Source organism: Falco punctatus, assembly GCF_963210335.1.
Source record: "Falco punctatus genome assembly, chromosome: 8".
NCBI lineage: Eukaryota > Metazoa > Chordata > Aves > Falconiformes > Falconidae > Falco > Falco punctatus.
The window spans coordinates 2,320,690-2,342,343 of record NC_137588.1 but is presented as its reverse complement, the minus strand read 5'-3'; the positions used below and the strand labels follow the sequence as shown (position 1 = coordinate 2,342,343).

At 41.6% G+C, this 21,654-nt stretch overlaps 2 protein-coding genes across 6 annotated transcripts in view; one reads left to right on the top strand and one right to left on the bottom strand.

Moving 5' to 3' along the window:
• Window positions 1–15,739, top strand: part of SLC39A10 (solute carrier family 39 member 10) — a 54,608-nt gene extending 38,869 nt beyond the window's left edge. For 3 of the 5 annotated variants that reach the window (XM_080399366.1, XM_080399367.1, XM_080399365.1), the window contains 7 exons: window positions 757–926; window positions 2,039–2,257; window positions 3,643–3,763; window positions 5,617–5,985; window positions 7,719–7,799; window positions 9,648–9,838; window positions 12,501–15,739. In XM_080399366.1, coding sequence (XP_080255492.1) covers window positions 757–926; window positions 2,039–2,257; window positions 3,643–3,763; window positions 5,617–5,985; window positions 7,719–7,799; window positions 9,648–9,838; window positions 12,501–12,659 — 1,310 coding nt within the window. In that variant the 3' untranslated portion in view covers window positions 12,660–15,739. The remainder of the gene's footprint in view (window positions 1–756; window positions 927–2,038; window positions 2,258–3,642; window positions 3,764–5,616; window positions 5,986–7,718; window positions 7,800–9,647; window positions 9,839–12,500) is intronic. The other 2 variants (XM_080399368.1, XM_080399369.1) reach the window with 2 other exon arrangements.
• Window positions 15,060–21,654, bottom strand: part of DNAH7 (dynein axonemal heavy chain 7) — a 112,624-nt gene continuing 106,029 nt past the window's right edge. Inside the window, exons 60-64 of the mRNA XM_080399345.1 lie at window positions 21,040–21,270; window positions 19,871–20,023; window positions 17,989–18,166; window positions 16,559–16,662; window positions 15,060–16,165 (exon numbers count right to left, since the gene is read on the bottom strand). Coding sequence (XP_080255471.1) covers window positions 15,959–16,165; window positions 16,559–16,662; window positions 17,989–18,166; window positions 19,871–20,023; window positions 21,040–21,270 — 873 coding nt within the window. The 3' untranslated portion in view covers window positions 15,060–15,958. The remainder of the gene's footprint in view (window positions 16,166–16,558; window positions 16,663–17,988; window positions 18,167–19,870; window positions 20,024–21,039; window positions 21,271–21,654) is intronic.

Below are 21,654 nucleotides of genomic sequence, written 5' to 3'. Positions count from 1 at the left end.
CTGTTTCTTGTGTAATTTCTTCTTTTCTGTATCATACAGGGATTTGCACATCTTCCCTTATTAACAGGATTATCTTGAGTGTACCATATCCCATTATCACTTTTTCATCTAATGACAACAGTAGAAGTTCTCAGAAAAAAAGAGATACTGCTTTTTGTTGGTAGCAAGTTGCTTTCAGCTCTTCAAGCTCTTACTATAGCACTTGACTTTTAAAATTTCTCTGTCAAAGGTTGTCTTACTTCTCGTGAATAAAAATGTGTTTCAAAGCGCCAGGTGAAAAGAATGATGCCTAACCGAGCATGTTGCTTCTAACAAAGGAGGGGCAATATTGATTTCAGGAAATTTTGCATCAGAATTGTGTAAAAAACAAATGTTAAATATTAACTTAGTGCTTGCAGAGCCCTAGTTAAGTACCAGAGATGTTTTTGTTCCAACATGGAATCTTTTGCTTTTTGTGTTTCATCAAGGGCTACAGAGCTAAGCCTGGAACTCAGAGTCAGGAAGAATTGCTGGTTTTAGCTGATTGCCTTCTGATGTCTTTCACTATATTCCACTGTACTCTGAACCAGCCTCTGTGTTTTTTGTTGTGGACTTCAGTACTGCTTTCCTATTTTTCAGCACTTTTGAATGAACAATGACACAACTTGAGTTAAAGGAAAGTCACCTTCTTAAGAGATAGCTGAAAGTCATTTATCAGTCTTAAAAGTTTTACAAGTATTGTTCTGATAACCTTTCTGTGTTCATTTCTTCCCACAGCCTGGTTTTGTGGTATCATCTCTATCACCGTCATTAGCCTGCTTTCCTTGCTAGGTGTGATCTTGATTCCCATCATTAACCAATGGTGCTTCAAATTTCTTCTAACTTTCTTGGTAGCTCTGGCTGTAGGAACAATGAGTGGAGATGCACTACTCCATCTGTTGCCACATGTAAGTACAGTCTCTTTACCTTTTATTCTTAACTGTAATTTCATGGAATATAGAATTTTCAAAGAACTGTTTGACAAGTATCAACAAATAAATGTTCAGTGATGCAGAGGTATCTTGACTTGAATATGAGGGGCATCCCGAAACAGAGTCTTGAGACTTTCTGTTAAATAAAAGAAAGGAAATGTGTGTTTCTGAAAGGAAAAGGAAAGAAGAAGTTGCGTATTCATAGTTTAAGGTCTGCCACAGTATTTTAAAACACCTAATGAGACCAACAAGAGTATTTTAAAGTTAGCAGTATTATTGTCCTGTGTTCACTGGTACTTGTGTCCGTACCACTTAGAACTAGGTCAGAAGGCTTAACCTTTGTGGTTACTTGCTTTTGGGGGGAAAGTAACCTCTAACTTACTGAACCGAGATACTATCCAAGTTCCTAGGAAGGTAAGCAGTTTTTAATTTGTGATGGTGTACCATAATTTTTAGAAGGGGAAATGTTTCCTAAAATTTTGTTAACCTTGATTCTTTCATCAAACAGACTGATGTTTAACGGTTTTCTTTGTGTAAATGTTAATACAAATCTCTGTTCATGCTGTTTTGGTTTTTTGAATATTTCAGATCAGAATTGAGGTTGTAATTGACTGTAATAGTTTTAAAAAAGCATGAGTTTTAAAAAAACTATGAGGTTTGGTTGCTAACGGGAGTATAGGATGGTAATTCCTTGTGACATTTCTGAGTGTTAGTCTCATTATCTTCAGCGTTATGACAGAAAAAAGCTGAAGCTAGGTTATCTCACACACACACACCCCGCCAAAATTTCCCAGAAGAATGTTTTTTTATTTGTTAAGGTAATGAATAGTCTTAATGAAAAATATCTACGGTAAATTGTGTTTGTAGTAAACAAACAAACAAACAAACAGAAGAAAACCCCTAAAAAAACCCACGACAAACCAAACTACAAGACCAAACAAATCCCGCCCCAAATGAACCCACAACCCAACTTTTCAAGTCTTTCTATGCTGCATTTCTGGCAGGGGTACCTGTTGTTTCTTCTGAGCTTGGAGCCATTTCAGTCTCCTGATTGCACCATGCTGTGTTGTTATTTTCTCACCCAATAGTCCCATGGAGGCCACAACCACAGTCACCACCATGGCCAAGGTCATGTTCATGAACATAAGCGTTCTCATCGACATGCCCACGGACACGGAGCACGGGCTGAAGGCTTTCTAGAAGAGAATGATCCAGTGCTGAAAGGTCTTGTGGCACTCGGAGGCATTTATGTTTTGTTCATCATTGAACACTGTATAAGAATGTACAAGCATTACAATAAACAAAAGGTACGCACTAAAACTGCATGCTATCTTAAAATGTGTCCCTGAAGTTACCTCCTGAGCGCTGAGGGGTTGGCTGTGGGAAGAGGCATCATTCTGTGACTGTGAGCAGTGCCGCTGCTCTGCGTTCTGTTTGCTTTTTGAGGAAACCCTTTTCTAGAAGGGCTTGCCTCTCTTAACAAGGTCATTTGGTAGGTCAGAGTAGAGATCTGACAGGGGAGGGAGCAGCTTTTTGGCCAGCTGTATTTGGAGGTATCTAGGTAAAGGAGATTACAGCTCTTTCTCTAAAGCACCATGATTTTTTTCAAAAGCGTGAAAGGCTGTATGTAAGAAAGAACTGGTAATAGAGCCAGACAATTGTCAGACAATTTTCAAGAAATTTAACTATACTGTTGGTTAATGATGTCAGTGCAACAGAGGTATTCAGGTTTTCCACAGGAGAAAATACTAAAATTTGCAGACCTCCTGCTTTCTGTAAATTGCCAGTCAAATGTAAACTCGTCTCCCTGAAAACGGTTGGATTTTGAGGGCTGGGAGCGTGCTGTATTCATGGTGGTGGCATAAAAGGAGAGCGAGCGCCTCGGGAGAGGGGGGACGGGATAGAAATTCAAGCTGCCGAAGAGACATATGCTTTCAACAGTCAATATAAATCCACTCTTAACTGTTGCCTCCGTCATTTGACTTTGAGGAGAAAATGATGTTGGTGAAAGCTAAAGCGGCTTCTCCCCAAATGAGGGTGGAAACCACTAAAGTTCTCTGTTTCCGCATCAGACTTGCAGCCTCAGCTGGGCAGGCAGCAGCAGATTTTCGGTGTTGGGGGAGGCATTTCTTAGACCTTTTGATAAAGAGATAAAAGCTGTCACACTGGCCATATCTTCTTTGAGATTGATTAAGTAATTAAATCCCTTAGGCTGCTTTCGCAGATCTGCGATCTCTGTTGTACAGGCTGCAGACAGGAAAGTGGCATGCTTTTCTCTAAAGGAAAATACAAGGAAGTCATAGGAGTATAAAAAAAATTTAAAAGTAGATCAAAATAGAGGAGCCGTTCTTGTTGCATGCTTGCTTTCTTGACCAAAATAAGCAAATACAGTAACTGCACAGATGTGTTTCTGGCTGTTGGCGCAATCCATGTCATAATGTGCTGCCACTGGAGCGAAGCAGCGCCGGGGTGAGAGCGAGGGCCTGTGGTAGGTGGCTACCAGTTTCCACTGGGATAGGCATCCTTGGTGAACCTTAAAAAGCTTAATATTCTGTAGTCACATGCTTCTGTTAGATGTATTGAGAGAGAGCAACTTAGTCTACTTTGAAGAGGTTTTTGGACAGTATTTCAGTGTCTTTTATTTCCATCGGTGTCCCCTCACAAACCAGATGTTACCTGTTTGCTGTTGCAGAGTAAGCAGAAATGGTGCAAGAAAAAGCAGACTGAAGAGTCACCAATTGGAAGGAAACTTTCTGATCACAAATTAAATAACAGACCAGATGCTGACTGGCTTCAGCTCAAACCCCTTGCAGGTAGGCATTTATTTTCGGAATTTTCTCTGATTATGAGATTCAAAGTAATGGCGTGTTACCTATGGCATGTAGCGTGTAACCTCTTGTACAGTTTTGCTGCTATTATGCAAATCATTGTTAATAAGACTTAATAGGCTTTCCCTATTAAAACTTTTTTTTTTATTTTGTTTTCCTTAGATCTGAGCGCACTCAGAACACTTCCTAATATGCCATAGAAATGGTTCTCAGACTTCTGAAGCAGTCAGGTTTTGGGTGGCTTGGTTCTTTGGTTGTTTTTTTTTTTTATTTCTTTGGGTTTTGGGGTGTTTTTTCGTTAAGCTGTGGCTGACTAGCTCAGCCCTGGCAAAGCTTAGATCAAAACTGAACACACACTACCTGAAATTCCAGCCTCTGGCCAGTTATGAGAAGGCTAAACAAAATTAAATTTCTTTCCATAAATACAACCAAGAGTCCTGAATATTCCTCAAATATCCAAAATGACTTGCATGTATGTTCCTCCGTGACAGTCTGCGTGCGCGCGCAGTGCGTACCCTGAAGGAACACCACTCTCAAGGGGGCGAGGGGAGGGGAGGCCCTTTGCTTCATAAAATTCCCTCTCTGTTGCCTGCATGGCTGCTGAACTAATCTGTTGAAGAATCCGTAGGCATAAACAAATGCAATTTTGTTAATTGGGATGGTTTGTAGAAGGGAGAGTTAGGGCTGTAGCCTTCTCCACTCAAACAACTGAAAATGGGATTTGGGACAGTGGCACAGAAGGCGGGAAGGCTTCCAGCGGTGAGGGTGGTGGCACATCTCTTTGAAATGGCTTTTTTAACGGGCAATCAGGGGAATTTTGCTGCTGATAACGTGGAGCCCGCCCCGGTGTTCTAACACGGCTCCCCTGAAAGGGCACTCACTAGTTTGTGCTGTAGGCGCAGGAACCCAGTGCTGGATTTGAATGTTGACCTGCAGTGCCACTGCCGCTGACCTGAATGGCCGTTCCATTTCTTTTTAAACAGCTTCCAAGTGACGTTTAAGAGCTTGTTTACCTAGACCTCTTTGCTGCTTCGGTACTCTGTGCCTGGGTTTTAATTCCACTTACTGTTTGCTTGGTTTTGACTCTGGAATGTATTTGTTGAATTACTGTGAGCTAATAACTTCATTGGCCAGAACCGGGTATTTTTCTGCCACTGATTTTGCTTCCTGGAGTGTAGATTGCCAGTTTCATTTATTTATACTCCAGTAATATTAGTGGACTTGTTTGTCTTCTGCACTGTTTTCACTTTGTGTTTCTTTGTCAAAATGGCTTGACTGCTAGCAGGGCAGTGAGCTCGCTGTGACACACGTGTCCGACACAAAGCTGCACACAATACAGAAACTATTTGAAGATCAGTTGTATCGGTGGCAGACCCTGGTACGCCTCAGGGAAGGTGACGCTGTGACCCGTATGGGCATGCATCGAGAGCAGCCAGTTAAGGTTCCCCGAGCCACTGTGGTTCCACCTGCAGCACATAAGACATTTTTATCATTCTGGCAACTGTCCTTTTCAATGTTGAACCATAAATTTTGTCAGTAGCGAAAATACAGATGCAAGCCAAGGTCGGGCTACAACTGACTTTGTGTGCTGTGGATACAGTGCTGCTGCCTTGTAGTAGAGACTTCTATATGCTGGACGTGCAAATTAATGAAAAAATGGGGCAGTGAGAGTGTTATTTCTTTGGCTGAACATTGACAACAAGTTTACTAGATTGGGATGTGTTAAAATACTCTTTCTGCTTTTGCAAAGCAGTTAAATTCTCAGCTGCATGATGTGGTGGTGGCTGGTGATGCAGTAAGGATTAATGCAGTGTCTCTCTCAACCGGCTTCGATGCAGGAGCAGATGACTCCGTTTTATCTGAAGATCGACTCAATGAAACTGAACTGACTGATTTAGACGGACAGCTGGAATCCCCTCCCAAAAACTTCTTGTCTGTCGAAGAGGACAACAATATGCACCATTCTCACAACGACGTCTCACGTGCTGCTCAAGAGCGTGACCTTCACGATTCAGAGTACGACAGCCATGGCGAAGATAAAATGATAGCTAGAAAACACAGTCACCACTGGCATCACAAACATTCCCATCATTCCCATGGCCACTGTCATTCTGGAAAAGACCTGAAAGATACTGGCATAGCTAATATTGCTTGGATGGTAATTATGGGAGATGGCATTCACAACTTTAGTGATGGCTTAGCAATCGGTAAGCAAAAGCACTGAGTGTTTCTCAACACTTTCTTCTTACCTTTAGTAACCGGTAATATTTTACTTGGCAGTGATCACGGGTAAGGCTTCCAGCTACCTCCTGTGGTTACTGGCACTGTTTACTCTCCTTTGGAGCACAAATGAAAAGGCCATCGGTTGTAGTAGCCTTCCCCTTGTTAATAGGCTGTGACTGTGGCCACCGAGGTTACTGTATGGGTCGCAGTGCCAGCAGCAATCTGCCAGCTCACGAGAGGTGCAGGCAAACCTCCGTATGAACCACGGAGCCTGTGCAATGCACGTCTGCTCTCTGGGTCCTAGTATTTGCCTTTGAGTAACGACAAAGTGCCTTTCAGTCTTAGTTATAATACTATTACTATTTCTGTTATTATTTATGCATAGAGTTATAAGGTATTTGTAAATAATAAATGTACTATGAGTCAGGTTACCAAAATAATAAGAGTACTACTTAGGAAAATTTAATTTTTGGTTGAGCAAAGTATTGTTTCGGCTTATGGTCAGTATAGATTTATTTCTAGCCAAATGTAGAAGAAATTGAAGTACCAAACAGATTTTATTAGATTTATTAAATCACCTTTGGTTCACATAGCCCTCTAAATGTGATTCGAACTGTAAAAGATGTGAATTTGAATATATGCCATAGCCGTCCAAGTGATGGTGAGAGTGCTGAAGTGTACCCTCCTAATTTCTTACTTAAGTAGCTCCTAGGAGTGGAGCACGCAGGGTCTAGAGTCAACAGTGCAATCTACTACAGTTTCTCCACTTTCTGCAGACAATTTCTAAAGAAACTAAACTCCATAAAAATTAACATTGTGCTTCATTTTCACATGAAACAGGTAAGACATTTAGACAGTGGCTTCTAAGGCCAAAAAGGATCACTGCGCCATCTGTTGAGAACTTCGCTGTATTGACACTCCATTTCTAAATATTCCTGTGTCAAGCCCAAACAGCTGATTCTTTGGTAAAATGTAGGTTTTAGAAAAGCATGTTCGTCTTTTTAATATATCACCTTATGAGGAATCCAGAGGAAAGTTAAATTTCCTCTCTGTCTTCAGATTGTGTCTTCTCTTTCTGCTTTATTTTGCCTGTTCTGACTGCTCACTGTAGGCTCTTCTCGTGCCTCTCTCTGCTACAGTACAGAAACTTAATACCAGTTTTCTCATCTCAGAATTATTTAAGGTATGATCTTAAAGTTGATTAAATTAAATTAGCTTACGGAAAAGTTACTGAAAGAGGTTTATGCCGATGTTTTTCTCCTCGTTATTTTCCAAGTCTGGCTTATTAATGTTGCTGATATGCGCTCTCCAAATAAGCATCAAGGAAATAGAGAGGTTATGGGTTAGACAGTAGTTTGGATTTCCAGCCTGGAAAGGAGAGAGCTAGGCTCTTGCTCATGTGCATTCTTAACTGTCCTGATGTACTTGAGAGTTCGTAAAAGTGGTGCTGTTTATTAGTTTGTTGCCTTTTATGTCTTTGTTTTGCTCAGTTGTGTTCTCCTCTCCCAGGATTTGTTTTTCAGGTAAACTAAGTAATAAAGTATGCAGTAGTAATGCACATCCAAGATATTTCCAGTATTTTCAGTTTATACACAGACAGGACACGGATGTAATGAAAAGTGTTAGAGTGTGCGTTCTAACAGAAGGCTGTCATCTCTGGAAAGTCTGTTGATAATAGTAAAATATCATTCAAATTTTCTTTTTTCCTTTCCTCTAGGAGCAGCTTTTAGTGCTGGACTGACAGGAGGAATTAGTACATCTATAGCAGTATTTTGTCATGAGCTTCCCCATGAATTAGGTAACTAATTCTATAATCTCAATGTGTTCAGTGTCTTCATCTGTACAAAATATTTATCTGAAAGCTGCTGTGGTACTCATCCTGATAAGCACAATGCAATGCAGATGCTGCAAGGGTGGCCAGAACTTCAGACAGTAACAGCAGTATTGCCTCGGACTACATAATGAGAACATTAATACAGGATTATATTGGCCGGTACCTAGTTACAGCAGTTCTGTGAAGCTTTTTGAATATGGTTTTTAAAAAGTTTTTAGGAGCATACAGTTTACATTTTGGTGTTATACCTCTGCATTTTACAGAGGGTGTTTCACATGAGACTGTGTGGCATTTCCTTAAACAGAGTCAAGTCATTAAGTAAACACGAGCTTCCCTAAGTAAAATTCTTCATGGAGGTCTTCGGAAGATGCTTTATGCCAGTCGTTGCCGAGTCCGGCAGGTGTGGATGACAATTTAGGGTACAGCCCGTAGGTGTTGTTGCCAGTGCCAGTGATCCTTGCCCCCACACTGCACCACCTCTTCTTGGGGTTGGCTAACCGTGATGAAACCTCTTGTTTTCCTGGGAGCCGTAAGGCACACGGCATGAGATGTTGGTGCACCCTGGGACTTACGAAAGAGCACCTGGAGGGAGGAGCTGTGTCTTCTCTGCCAGTAACATGAAACTGTGCTAGCTGGCACTGTGTATGTACTCACAGCTCGCTTAGCTGACGAGCTGCTAGTTCTGATTGAGCAAAAGTAAGGTAAAACGGGTAAAAAAAAAAGCCTTGGAGATGATGAGCGAAAGCATTTTATATAGGCAGATACTAGGTATAAGGTAAGTCCTGGGCACCAATGGGACATAGTACAGCAGAGGTTCGTGGTTTGACCAGGGTGCTGTACACTCGCTAGGTAAGAGGAGCTGCTGCAGTACAGAAAGGATAGCAGTATACACTGGCGTGCTTATAACTTGCTAGGTTAACATGAGTAGATTAACCTTGTGTAAGGGAGTAGTTCACTGTCCATATTTTTAATGTCGATTCTAGGTTTTGATTCTAGATTGAGCAATCAATTTCTAGCATATTGGACATGGGAATACTGTATTAATTGCCCTCAGGACTGCAGCTCATTTTCTGCTCCTCATATTTACAAGAGTTCAGTCTGAAGGGAGTAAAACTATCTGGGCTGATGACAAGATGAAAATTTAGATCTTTATAGAACGTCTGCCTCTATCAGGACCTTCAGCAGAGCTGTCCTGAATTAAAAATAGAACAGGTTAACCTGGCGTGTCTTAAACCAGAGACCTGACTCGGCATGGACATGAAGTCATTCTTTCTGAATGTAACTCTTCCTTGCCTAGTGCTCCGTTTCTCAAATTCATTGTCACCTTCCGTGGGGACTGATGCACGCTATCCTCCTTTTGAATTGCAGAACGAGGCGTATATAGCCAAGAGGAATTTTCACAGGTGTTGACTGAAACTAAGCCTCTGTGTTTATGTGCCATGAAGAGCTTCTGTGAAGTCTGTAGGCACAGATGGATTCTGTGGGAGGACCAGATCTAGGCTCCTCCACTGACCTTTAACCATTGATCGCTGTTACCTTTCTGACTATCAGCACAGTGAATACGCACCTTTAAATCATACTTTAATCCAGAGATTGCCACACATAAGTGCAGTTCCTACAAGAGTTGTCATAGCCTGTTGCCCAGTCTTCCTTTGAGCCTCCATAGCAGCATTTTTACTTTGGCAGTGCCTTGGATTGGTGTCACAGTAAATGCGCGCTCATTTCTCTGCCTACTCTTCTGAGAAGCGTCGATATTAACACACACACCCCCCCCCCCCCCCCCCCCCGCCCCGTGTTCTGTCCTCATTTTAGGTGACTTTGCTGTGCTTCTTAAAGCCGGTATGACAGTAAAGCAAGCTATTGTGTACAACCTCCTGTCTGCCATGATGGCTTACATAGGGATGCTGATTGGCACAGCGGTGGGACAGTACGCTAATAACATCACCTTGTGGATCTTTGCAGTCACCGCAGGCATGTTCCTCTACGTGGCACTGGTTGACATGGTAAGGTGGTTGGATTCTCTGTCACTTTTGCATTCCACGCATACACCCAAGGACCCGAAATGGCACCTACGACAGAACTGGTTTTGTTATAGCACGTAAAATATCTGTAGACAGTAGGTGGCTGTTTCTGTTCTATGGCTTCTTAAAACGTTGCAGATGCTTTGAAAGATGTAGTGAAGTCTTATAGTTGCTTGCCTGTTTAGGTTTCTGCTGCCGAAGTCTGCCAGTGACTTCTGTTAAAATACAGAAACTACAGGGGCGATGGGAAAGACGCTCACACTTCCCACTAATAAGCTAATAAAAATAGTAACTTCTCACTACAAAAATAGGATGATTCCCTGGTTTTGTGGATGGGCCATCAGATGCTGGAGTTCAATCAAGTACTTAAATTGTTCTCTAAAATTTAACCTTCATATATTTGATTCTGGAAAGGTTAGTCTGAACCCTTAGCATGAGCAGCCAGTCATCCACAGCTCTTGCGGTGATTAGCTTTTTAAAAAGTTACCTGGTGGATAACTGCTGCTGCTTCAATAACACAAAGGTACACTGTATTTAGTGTGTGTGCACCGCAGATGCAGGTCTTTCAGGCAGTAAAGCACTTAAGCACATGCTATCAGTCCAAACTCAGTCCTGATTTTTCGCCTAAGCAGCTTCAGAGCTGCATTTAAATAAGCCAGTTTTCTCACTTCTTGTCTTTCCCAAGCCCAGCGATAATGAGATCAGTTTTCTTTTTTGGGGTATTTTGTAATGCTCAGCTCACTTCCCTGGATTTTTAAGGACAGATCTGGTAGCCAGTTAGATAGAAACTGCAGCCCAGCTAAAGCTTTAATTCACAAGGGTTCAGACAGCTGCTTGTGGGGTGGCTCCCTGGACTGCCGTCGCCTCGTTCACAAACTGCTTTTCCCTAGTACAGACATCCAAGGCAGAGGCCAGCTTCCTCCCAGCTGTTACTTTGCTCCTCAAACAGACTAAGAAGCCACCTACCTATTACCAGTAGATTGCTACCTGGATCGCCTGGTGCGGCTACACACTGCTTGTAGAAAAATACTGAACTGGAACTGGAGTTCTGGCTTTGAGGGATGCTCCAGCAGAGAGACCGTGGTGGGGAGTGTGCCCATAGTACTGGTTACGGTTAAATAACCTTTTTTTCTATCTCAAAGGGGTCTTTTACACGCTGTTCGGTGCCACACATGACAGCTGTCACTAGCCGTAGCTAAGCCTTCCACCTCTGCTCGTCACAGCACTGTGCTCTTCCTAGGTTTTGAAACAGATGACAGAATATTCTTCAGTTATTCTTAAGAACATCTTAGCAATGTTATGTCTCTGTAGAAGCTGATTACAAAACTTGAATTAGGTGCAGATCTTCCATTCAGAAAACATGGAGGTGAGAACTGCAATGCTAGCACAACTCTCTGACCAGGTTTTGTGTTACTTGCTGAATACAACTTTTTGTTTCTGATTTATTAAAAAAGAAAACAATTTTGCAGCAAATCTTGCCTGCCAACATGAGAGCTATAGCAATCTTCAGTGAAGTCTGTGATTAGTTCATTTATTCTTAATGACTCAACAGTACTTTGTAGTTTGGTGTAGTGCTTGCTGTTAAACTGTCTGGTCTACTCTATAGGTGATAAACATTTTTCACACCAGTATATTTTTCATATTTAAAATACTCAGTGGGTCAGCTTGAGTTGTGAGCTTTACGAACCTTTCTGAAATACAGCAATACAAGACCAGATGGGTAATGTATTTGGGGTTTTTAGCAGCTCTGCTGCACGGATGATTTGTCATTGTTGTGCCGTATTCAGGTCCTTGGAATAACCAAAACTATTCTAGCCTATCTAACAAGGAGCAGTAAATAGAGCTTTGTGCTGTGTGCTACATGAAGTTTCCATTTTTGTTCTGTATTGTTTTCCTGTACCAAGTGTGCCTTGAAGGAATTCCTTTCTTTGTAAAACATTTTAAGTTACTTCTCTTCTGTATGGGTGGCTTCGTAAGACAGTTTGTAAGATCTATTTTTTACAATTTTAAAGTCTGCTGTTATTTGTTACTTTCATCAATACTTTTGGACTTCTTTCAAAGATGAGGAATATAAGGAATATTCAGAGCTTTCAGAATTTTTTTATAGCTTCACATAGATTTTTGCTTGAATTACTTGTAGGAATTATTCCCATATTTAAGAGGGACATGCATGTGAATATGTGTAAGCATGTAACATGACAAATGACTGGCTAAGTTAATCAGCAGTTATTGTAAAGGGTAGATCTATACCAATGTAATTACTGTAGAAGTAGTAAATTCTTTTTTATGTTTATTTGAGCATGACAATTTTAATTGGGTAAAAGACCCCGAAAGAGCAAAGACTGACAGACCGGTCTTTATCCTGGGGAATTTAAAAGTTCAAGCAGATATGTGATCTGGTAAAAGCTTAAGGGGGGGGGGGCGGGGGGAGTCCAAAGGAAAGGCATCTTTAGGGTTTTTTGTAAATACATGACGTGCTCGTGTTTTGTCAGATGTTTTTGTGGTTAGGCAGAGTTTAAGCTGTCTCAGTGTATTGTTTTTATAACTGAATCCTGGAGTATTTATTCTTGATGATATATCATCCTGTAAACTTGTCTGTGTGTAAATGGAACAGAGATGACTTTAATCTGTTTTTTCCTTTTAGCTTCCAGAAATGCTTCATGGAGATGGCGATAATGAAGAGCACGGTTATTGTCCTGTGGGGCAGTTCATTCTTCAGAATCTAGGCCTGCTGCTTGGATTTGCCATCATGCTGGTGATTGCCCTCTATGAAGATAAAATTGTGCTTGACATCCAGTTTTGACCTAATTCTGGTAATCACTGTGGTTACAATAATGTTACTGTATGGCTTTGAGTCTGCACTGTTTCACTGTACGCACATTGCTCAGAGGAAAAGCGGTGGCTTGCACTACTTACACAAGTACAGTATATTCATTTCTGTGTAGATTAACTTCTGCTTTTTTTCTAATTCAAATCAGATGAAATATTGCCCAGTGCATCTTGTGAACTCAAGTGATCGACAATTAGGAAATACTAAATGCGAGAAATACATGCCAAGTTCAGTGTACTGTACAGGAAGCACTGCTTGCTTAAGAAAGAAGAAAATACAGTGAATGGTGTACTCCTCCGGGAAAATACCATTTCATTAGCACATCTGAAACGTTACAGCTGAAATTCATACCTCTGCAAGGAACCCGAGTAAGCCTTTAGTGCCACATAAGTCTTAAGTAGAGTATATATGTATCTCTCTATATATGTGTGGAGATACATATATACACACACAGATATGCATGCATATATATATGCGTGTGTTTGCGTAGAGATATACATTCATTCTGTGCTGATTCTTCTGCATAGTGGTGACTTGAAGTATTAAATCGTGGAACAGCACACAATTGGAAACCACTGTGCTGGTTTAAATTTTAGAAAAGAAACCCCCAAACCTTAAACACTGTTAAAATTCTTAGAATATGCATTAAGCTGCACTCCAGCGTTATAAACTTCGTGTGTAAGAAGGCAGGCTGTTGAATATACTCTGCAAAGTGCTATGTTCTGTCGAGGATCAGTTTGACGATGTTTTTCCTGACTAAGATTTATTTGATGTTTGTTCCTTGATATTAGTAGGAAAATGCAAAATGCAGTAGAATTAGTGTTAGCTTGGGGAAGTCCCTGATGTTGGAGTTATTGAGCTATTTCTGGTTCTTTTTTACAGATGCTAAACATGTATTGTGTGCCACTTGCAGCATAAACTACTGAAGAATTGTGGCTGTGAATTTGTGCAAACTCTTTTACAGAGAATCCGTATGGGAATTTCTCCATTTTTTTAACTATTATTTTTGGACTGTTGTCTCCTCTTCATGTCAAAACAATCCAAAGTGCGAGATGCTAGTTAGTTACTGAACCGGGGCACCAAGGTTAAATTATGCTCTGTGTATGTAGTACTGGTAGGTTATTTACAATACTGTAATTTCAGCTCAAAATCTGTTTCTACAATGCCTCGATATCGGATGTTGTAGCACCAGCCATTTCTGGCAGTACAGAGAGTATGTAAGATTTCTATTTCCAGCATAAAGGAGTTCATTTCTATGATATTTTTTTACAATTATGGTATTGAAATTAGATTATTAAAAAGCAGATGTGATAGATCTGTGGTATGTGTAATTTGGAAGGATAGACTGAAAATCTGGGCCTTAACTTGCTGGGATCAGCTGTCCTAGATCGCATTGTGCTGATACGCTTATATTGCCAGACAGGAGTTAGCTCTTTTTGTACCCCATCTCCTTAAAAAAACTGTGGGTTTGTGAGGAGTGCAAGTTGATTCTGTAGTACCAGTCCTAAGCATGGTAGTAGCCTTTTTTAAAACATACAGGTCGTCTTCTTTTACGCGTATGCCAGGTAAAAGCTGTATTTTGACTACGTGCCGCAAGTTTCGTTTCGGTCCGCTTGGTGCCAGTGTAGCTGCTAAACCCACTGATCCCAACGCCTTTAACGAGAGCCAGTCGGTATCTTCATTCCATTTCAAGTTCATGTGTGTCTCCTGTGGCCCTTATTTTGAAGCCGCATTAGTCAATGTCGTTTTTACCGAGAGCAGCTCGTGATTTTTAAAGCTGTCGGTTGGTCCTTGCCAGTATTTCTGCCTAACGCAGTACCAAGACACAGTATTAAGGGTCCATTTCAAGGAGGGGCGCGACTTCTTCAGTGAAGGAGCCAAAAGCCCAGCGTTCAGGCTGCAGCCGTTCCGTGCCCTGAACTCAGGTTTTCTTTTTGCTTCTTTAAACACGTCTGCTGTTGGACCTTAATTAGCAAACATGCCGTTGTTAGCTTCAGATTACTGAATTGCTGCAGTCTAAAGATCCCGGGTGACATTTGTTTCCGAGTGCCCGTGTTAGGTCACTGAGCACCATTTTCAAAGAGACTTAACTGACTGGATACCTTCTGAGGATCTACGTTTAAACAACCTATGTTTCCTGTAAATTAAACCGACCCTTAACTCTCCTTTTCCTGTTCATTCTGTCGAGTATAAGGGGGTCTTTATGTGGTTGAACTGGTATTTTGTCAAACCATTTTTTAAAGTTTATTTCTTTAAATCCTTTTACAAATGAAGATTTCTATATTTCAGGTAGTCTATTTACTTTTGTATTAGTTGGACTAGGGTTATAGCTTAATACACTGCCTCTGTAGGAAGATAGTTAACTTCCTTCCAAGACCATCTTCAGACAAGGGAAAAAAGTGGTCCTTGAAGGTAGGTACTGTATTTTTCATTAAATATGGGTTGTTTCCTTTTATTTTCTAGTATTTATTACAAGTTACGAAGAGCAGTGTAAGAGCTGTGACTTCTGTATGTTTCCACCAGTATTGAATTCCAAATGATTCTAACGTACACTTCTGAGTCATGTTACAGACAATCTGAATTCCACTACATTTCTACTTGGCTTCAACATTCCATTCTGCTTGAATCCAGAGTCTCATTTAACTTGTATTTGTTGGAGGGCATAAATGTTACTTGTATATTACAATGCTGTCACTGTGTGACATCCCATATGAATTTTGATGTAGATCACATTGCACTCAATCCGCTGTGATTATGCTTAGAAAATAATGTAGTTGCTAGATGCAGTGTGATTATTTTTTTTAAAAACTTTTTTTTTTCTTTCCCCTCCCTATTAACAATTGAGTCTATGGTTTAAAATGTGATTATGGTCCTATAAGATAACTTGCTGAGCTATCAGTCTTTTTGTTATAACTAAATCATTTTTTTAAAATTTTATAAAGCTGGAAATGATCAAATGCTGTTTTGTTCATTGTCAACAGTGTTGTGTTCATTTTATGTATGTTCCTTATAAATAAGGAGCCTTCAGAAAATAAAATTATTCAAGGAGCAGATTATTTTTGTTGGCTTTTATAAGGTTTTATTGTGCACCTTTGTATTTTAGTATTCGATTTCAAATCTCATGAAAGGCACGAATGAAACATCGTAAGCAAACCCATTTTGATTTCTCTTTTTATGTGGCATTTCAGGACTGATATGCATCCCTTACAAGTGATCTGGAGAACGCACCTACCTCCATAAACTGTGGTTATGAGTTTATGTGTTTATTGTGTTTATGAGTTAAGCTGACACAGTAACGCCACACCCCGCCTGATCCAGTGTTCTTGCGGTTTGTCTGAAGGGAGGGTCACTGCGGTGACGAAGTTGGTGGAATGGCCTGTAGTTGACAGGATCCCTCTTCTCTCGCTGGTTTTGTACACGGGGGCCAGGTAACTTGGTCGCTGTGGAATGTCTGCTCTCTTACATGGCTTTAGCCATATCTGCAGTAAAGAATAAAATAATACTTTCCATTTCAGGTAAAAAAAAAAAAAAAACGAAACAGTTTTGGCTTGGCCAAAGTATTCTGACATTGTTGGGTTTTTGGTTGGTTTGTTTTTTAAGCCCTGGAAACTTGTTTCTTGTTTCCTCTTTCTTAGCAGATTGTCTCCCTCTCCCAAAACATGCAACACCAAACTTCCTGTCACTGTCATTAACAGGGTCTCAGCTCCTCTCAGACACTTTATTTCTATTTCAAAGCAAAACATTTCTATTAAATTATCTTCTTTTTTAATAATTACCCTGTTACTTCCTTCAAGACTTAGAACTGAGTAGTAATTCTACAGTATTTGTGGGCATATACCACTATAAAATGTCACCAAACAAAAGATACTGACCACAGGTACTGTATCATAGAGGATTTTTGGATGAGATTCTCCTAGCTTCTTAGTTTGCCTGTTCCAGCGTGCTCCATCCAAGAACAGTCCGTGAACGTAGACCCCTGAATCAGTTGGAAAGATACCGCATTATGCAAAAACTGGAAACGTCTTCCAGCCAAGAGCAGCAGCTAGCACAACACACGGGGCTGTCGGCTCAGAGTGCGCGGGACTTTTTGTCAATCTTGTGTGTTCCAAGTGATGATAAAATAACTTCAAGACAATCTTGTCCTTTATCACAATCTACTATGATTACAATTCTGTAAAGTTTTATAACGTCATAATGTCTAGTGATATACCCTAAGGTAGCCAGCCTTTTCTGAATGTTGAGTGACAGAGCTTAAAAATTATCCACAGTGTGGGACACTTTTTACAGTTGTCATTATTACAGTCTTCTGTATGTACTACCTCTGTCAGCTCTAATGCTTCCAAACCTGGAAGATTTGACCGTATAAACGGTCTTTCACTAGTTAGTCTTCACGTTGTTTCATTGCTTACGTTTCAAATTGCTTAAACCTTTCTAAAGTGGTTCACTAAAGCAGTAAAGAAAAAAAAGTATTTAAATGTTTCAAAAACATAACTGTCTTTACTTTGATCTCACGATGACATGATAGAATGACAGCTGTCATTCCATCGGCTCTCCAGAAGCAAAAAAAAACCTCTGTAGACTGAAAACTGTAACTCCTAAAACAAAAAATAAAGATGCCCAACAGAAAATGCCTCAAAACTTGACTGGACGTGCGTCTCCCAGGCAACTTCTCCTTCCACAACTTCCAGTCAAACCGATCCTCAGGAAAGAGTACGAGGAACCGTTCCATCCGCCCGCCCTTCTGAGGAAGGGTAAGCTAACAAACGCATCTGCAACTGGAACCTAAGGTAAGTAATATATAATGAAGTGGTTTGATAAAAAATTCCCCACGTGGAGCGCTCCTCTGTTACACATTGTGATCGTATCCCTAAGATATTTTCCTAGGGACAGTAAAGTAGGACAGACACCTTCTCTACTTAACTGTTTGGTTTTCCGTGGCTTAGGAAATGGGGCATCTTCAGCCATACCTGCTAACGGAGTCAAATAAAGGGGAGAGGGGAGAAGGGCAGGCTAGGTATCGCTGCAAAAGCCTGACCTGGTGTAGGCAGCTGGTGTTCCGTTGAACTTGCATGCTACTCCTGTTGTATTTGCATGCTGCTCCGACAGGTGAGCTGAGCTCAGCAGGTCTTAAGGACTCAACAGTCTTTGCCTCTTCACTTCTGGGGCATCTCATGGGAGCAGTGCATTGTGTGTGTTTTCTGGCCGAATTCATTAACTTAATTGCGTAACTCTGAGCCTGCAAATTAATGCTAGCCCTGAATGCGTCAGCAAAGGCAGGTAATTTTGTCATGTGTTTACTTACCATCTTCAGGAGCAATTTCATATTCCTTATCTTCCAGCACTTCATAGTCGAATTCCAGTAGGTCTATCGGAATGCTGTATTTTCTGGCATAGTTCTGCTGGGCACCTGTTAAGAACGCTTGAGGGAAGAAGAGTCCTGAGATCCAGAAGACTGGTGGAGTTCCTTTTTCATACCACAGCTTCAGCAGCAAAAGAGAGAGGAGGAGAAAAGAAAAGAAAAACGCTTGGTTTTGTTTAGTTGATTTTGGGTTTTGTTTTAGTACTTAGGAAAGCAAGTATCTTCTAAATTAACAGCAGAAGTAATTTCTCCCTTTGTGAATCTGAAAGCAGAGGGACTCTGGCTGCTGCCGTCTCTTTAAAGTGTCACTAGCTTCTGTGAGAATCCTTGCCTGGAGATCCTTGGCTTGTATGAAGGGCTTTGTCTGAGGATGTCTGTTAAAACATGCATCACCCTTGTCAGCTCATCAAACCCCCTTCCCTCCCTCGTTAGTGAGGGCCCAGCGCCCACCTTTATTCTCTGTGCAACCGACAGCTGGTTGCAGGCTGTTTGCTCTTTGGAAGGAGCATATTTCCCTTCCAGGGCCAAAGTCGCCTGTTGTGCGTACAGCGTAGTGCAGGTGAGGAGGCTATGCGGCCTGAGTAAACTTCTGTTGATGCTGGGGTGTGTGCAAGAGGGTTTTGGCGTTGGTTTGGGGATATTTTTTTTTTGTTATTCTTTTAATAGCTTTACACTGTGGAGGCCTCCATATAAATACGATTTCTAAAATGACAGAATTAATTGGATTTGGTCGTAATGTATGTGAGGTGTGTTGCAATGGCGAACATTTACTGCATGCAAGGACCTTTTTCTGATTGTTGCAAACATCAGTTTTGAATAATGTCTGAAAAAATTTTGCTACAATTATCTGTTGTTACACTGAATTAGTGAAGACAACTAAAGTAGCTGTCTCTACTAGTAAGCAGTTTTCCTCCCAAGAAATCAAAAAAATAATCCTCCTAGCTAGTGGCAGTTTCCCATTTGTACAAGCTTAATTTCTGCCCTGGATCCTGTTCAAGAAACGGGGCTTTTGTTCTTTACACCGACCGCTGGCAGTAGGACTTCCTGAGCTGTGCCTGTTGGGTGACGCGTGTCCAGAAATACAAAATAGAAGCTGAAATACAGAGAATGTCACGCAGAGTGGCTGTCCTGATAGACCTGAAACCAGATGCTGCTTTTGATTTTTTTGTTTATTTTTGTTCCTAGAGCTTTTGTCTGTCCTGGGACCTGTTCTTACAACAGGCATGGAGTAGGCAACCTGCCATGAGATTGGTTTTCTTCAGTGGATTGAGTTTACTGAGCCACAGAACGGTGCCCAGACTCTAGACGTTACTCGTTTAAAGTCGGTTTGGGGAATCTGCACTCTTATAGGTGACAGAACCCCACCGATTCTCCCCAACTTGCCCAGCTTTCTTCCCCAGCACTCTACTGAAAGCTCGGTACTTGAATGTAAGATTTTACTGATACAATTTTGCACACTAGAAAAGAAACTCTACACCATTTTCCTTAGTTCTGTTTTACTTAACTTCATCACCACCAGGTCTGTATGCAGTTTAGGTAAATCCCCTTCAGAAGGCCGGTCTCATGCAGTATTACCGACGTGCCGGAGCTCTGTGGGGCGCAGGGTACGCGGCACAATGCAGGGGAACGGCCGGACGGAACGGGGGTGCCCATGAACTGCACTCACCTGTCGGTGGCTCAGTGGAAGAGGGGGAGGGGAGGGGGTGTGGGGATGTGTGTGCACGCACGTGTGTGTGTCCGTCCCCTTGTGGAGATGTCGCCTGACATCAATAGGCAAAAATAATACGCGGCATTGAACAAATCCCTGTAAATAGGGCGTGCTCACCTGTAAGAACTTCAGTCGGTTAAGGAAGTCGGTCACATAGCTGCCCAGAGGCTTGAGGCTTGGGTAAGACTTACTCATCCACAGTCCTGGAATTTTGCCTTTCAGAATGCTGTTAACCACTTCTTCCAGTTCAGCAGACATCACTACTAGCCCCTGAAAGAAATTTTGGAAAGGAAGATGTCGAAATACTTTGTGTAACAGGCTTGCTTTAATGATTAAAAATCAACGTAGCGCTCTGTCCAACAGATGTTACAAACTTTTTGGCAGGAACAACACTGAAAACAAGAGTAACGGCCACAATGGATTCCCTAACGAGTTACTGGGCTCTCCTGCCTGGTCGGTAAGCAGGCACTAGACTGGTCAGGGAAAGGTCCATGGCCTCTTTGGGAGAAAACTGCCCATAAGGAAAATTCTGCCGCGCCCCCCTTCCTCAGAAACACGGTCTTCCCAGAGCACTTGCGAGCTGCGCTAACGAACTGTAAGTGCTCGCTCTTACTTAAAGTTCCCTCAAAAATCTGTGACATCGCTGCAGGTGCCTCATTCTAAACTGGCAGACCGTTCAGCGTGTAGTGTGGCTTTAATGGGGAGAGGAGTGATGTTCGTGGGGTTTTTTGGTAGTTGTTTTTTTTGTTGTTGTTCGTTATTTTTTTTTAAAATACCTTGTCATCCTTAAGCTGCAATAGAGAGAAATTAAAAACCACCAAACCTGACTTTTTTTCCTGCTTTTTTCTGTGCAGCTGTACCTTTTGATCCCTACCATGAACAAACACTGACTTGAGACTGTGATACCTGAACGGGAATCCTCACTGGCAGGAACGTGCTGTTTGAGGTGCGAGGGGGACCTGCTCTCACCCGTAAACTGTGTCAGGTGCTTCAGGCTTTCACGCCAGTGAGGCACAAACCCACCTAGTTACGCTCGTCTTCCTTGCTAGCAAATCTGCAGTTATAAACGCTCTGGTTTGGTTTCCCTGCAGTAGGCACAACAGTACCTTTATATTCCGTTGTACTCCTGTGAGTTTTAAGATGCAGATCAATAAATCAGTTTGGAATCTGGATTCTCTGAAGTGTCTGGCTGACCTGAATCAGACTTCAGGAACTTGCACCGACAGCTCAGAGACTTGAGTCCAGGTTCTAGGTACGTGATTTAAATAAAGGTTACCTCAGCTCACCTTTGTTGCTTTCTGGATGTTAGCACAGGAGTCCCGTATTGTCTGCAGGAGCTTGTTAAAGCGTCCCATCTCCTGGACAAGCACGGTATTCATGCTTTGAGTATAAATGGTTGGGTATCTTCTCATGGCTGCTTCAATGTCAAAATCTGGAGGAAGTTTGCTCAGGATGTCACTTGTGACTTCATGGACAACTTCATCAGTGGATTTTACACCACCACCAGATGCCTGAGACTAGAGAGAGCCAAAAAAGAAAGAGGCCTTAGGAGAGTGAGTAGTTAAAATGCAGGAAATCAGAGCTGTTCTAATGCTGTTGGTTAGAAGATCATTACAGTTCCAACACCTACCCTGTGACAAACTGATTTGTTTCCAAATTTCCTGCATTAATGCAAGAAGTTATTAGCTTAGCATTAACAAGATCTGGTTTCCTACAGATTTGTGTCCTCAGTGTTTTTTGCTGAAAATCCTGCTTCCACAGTAAACTAGTCTTTCTCCCCCACCTCTGATGTACCCGTCAGTGCCACTGGCTGGCCAGGTGCTGGGAAATGGCACAGAGCAGTGCTGAGTTCTGTCTCACTGTCCCTCCATGTCCCTCTTGTTCTCTATATTCAGCTCTTC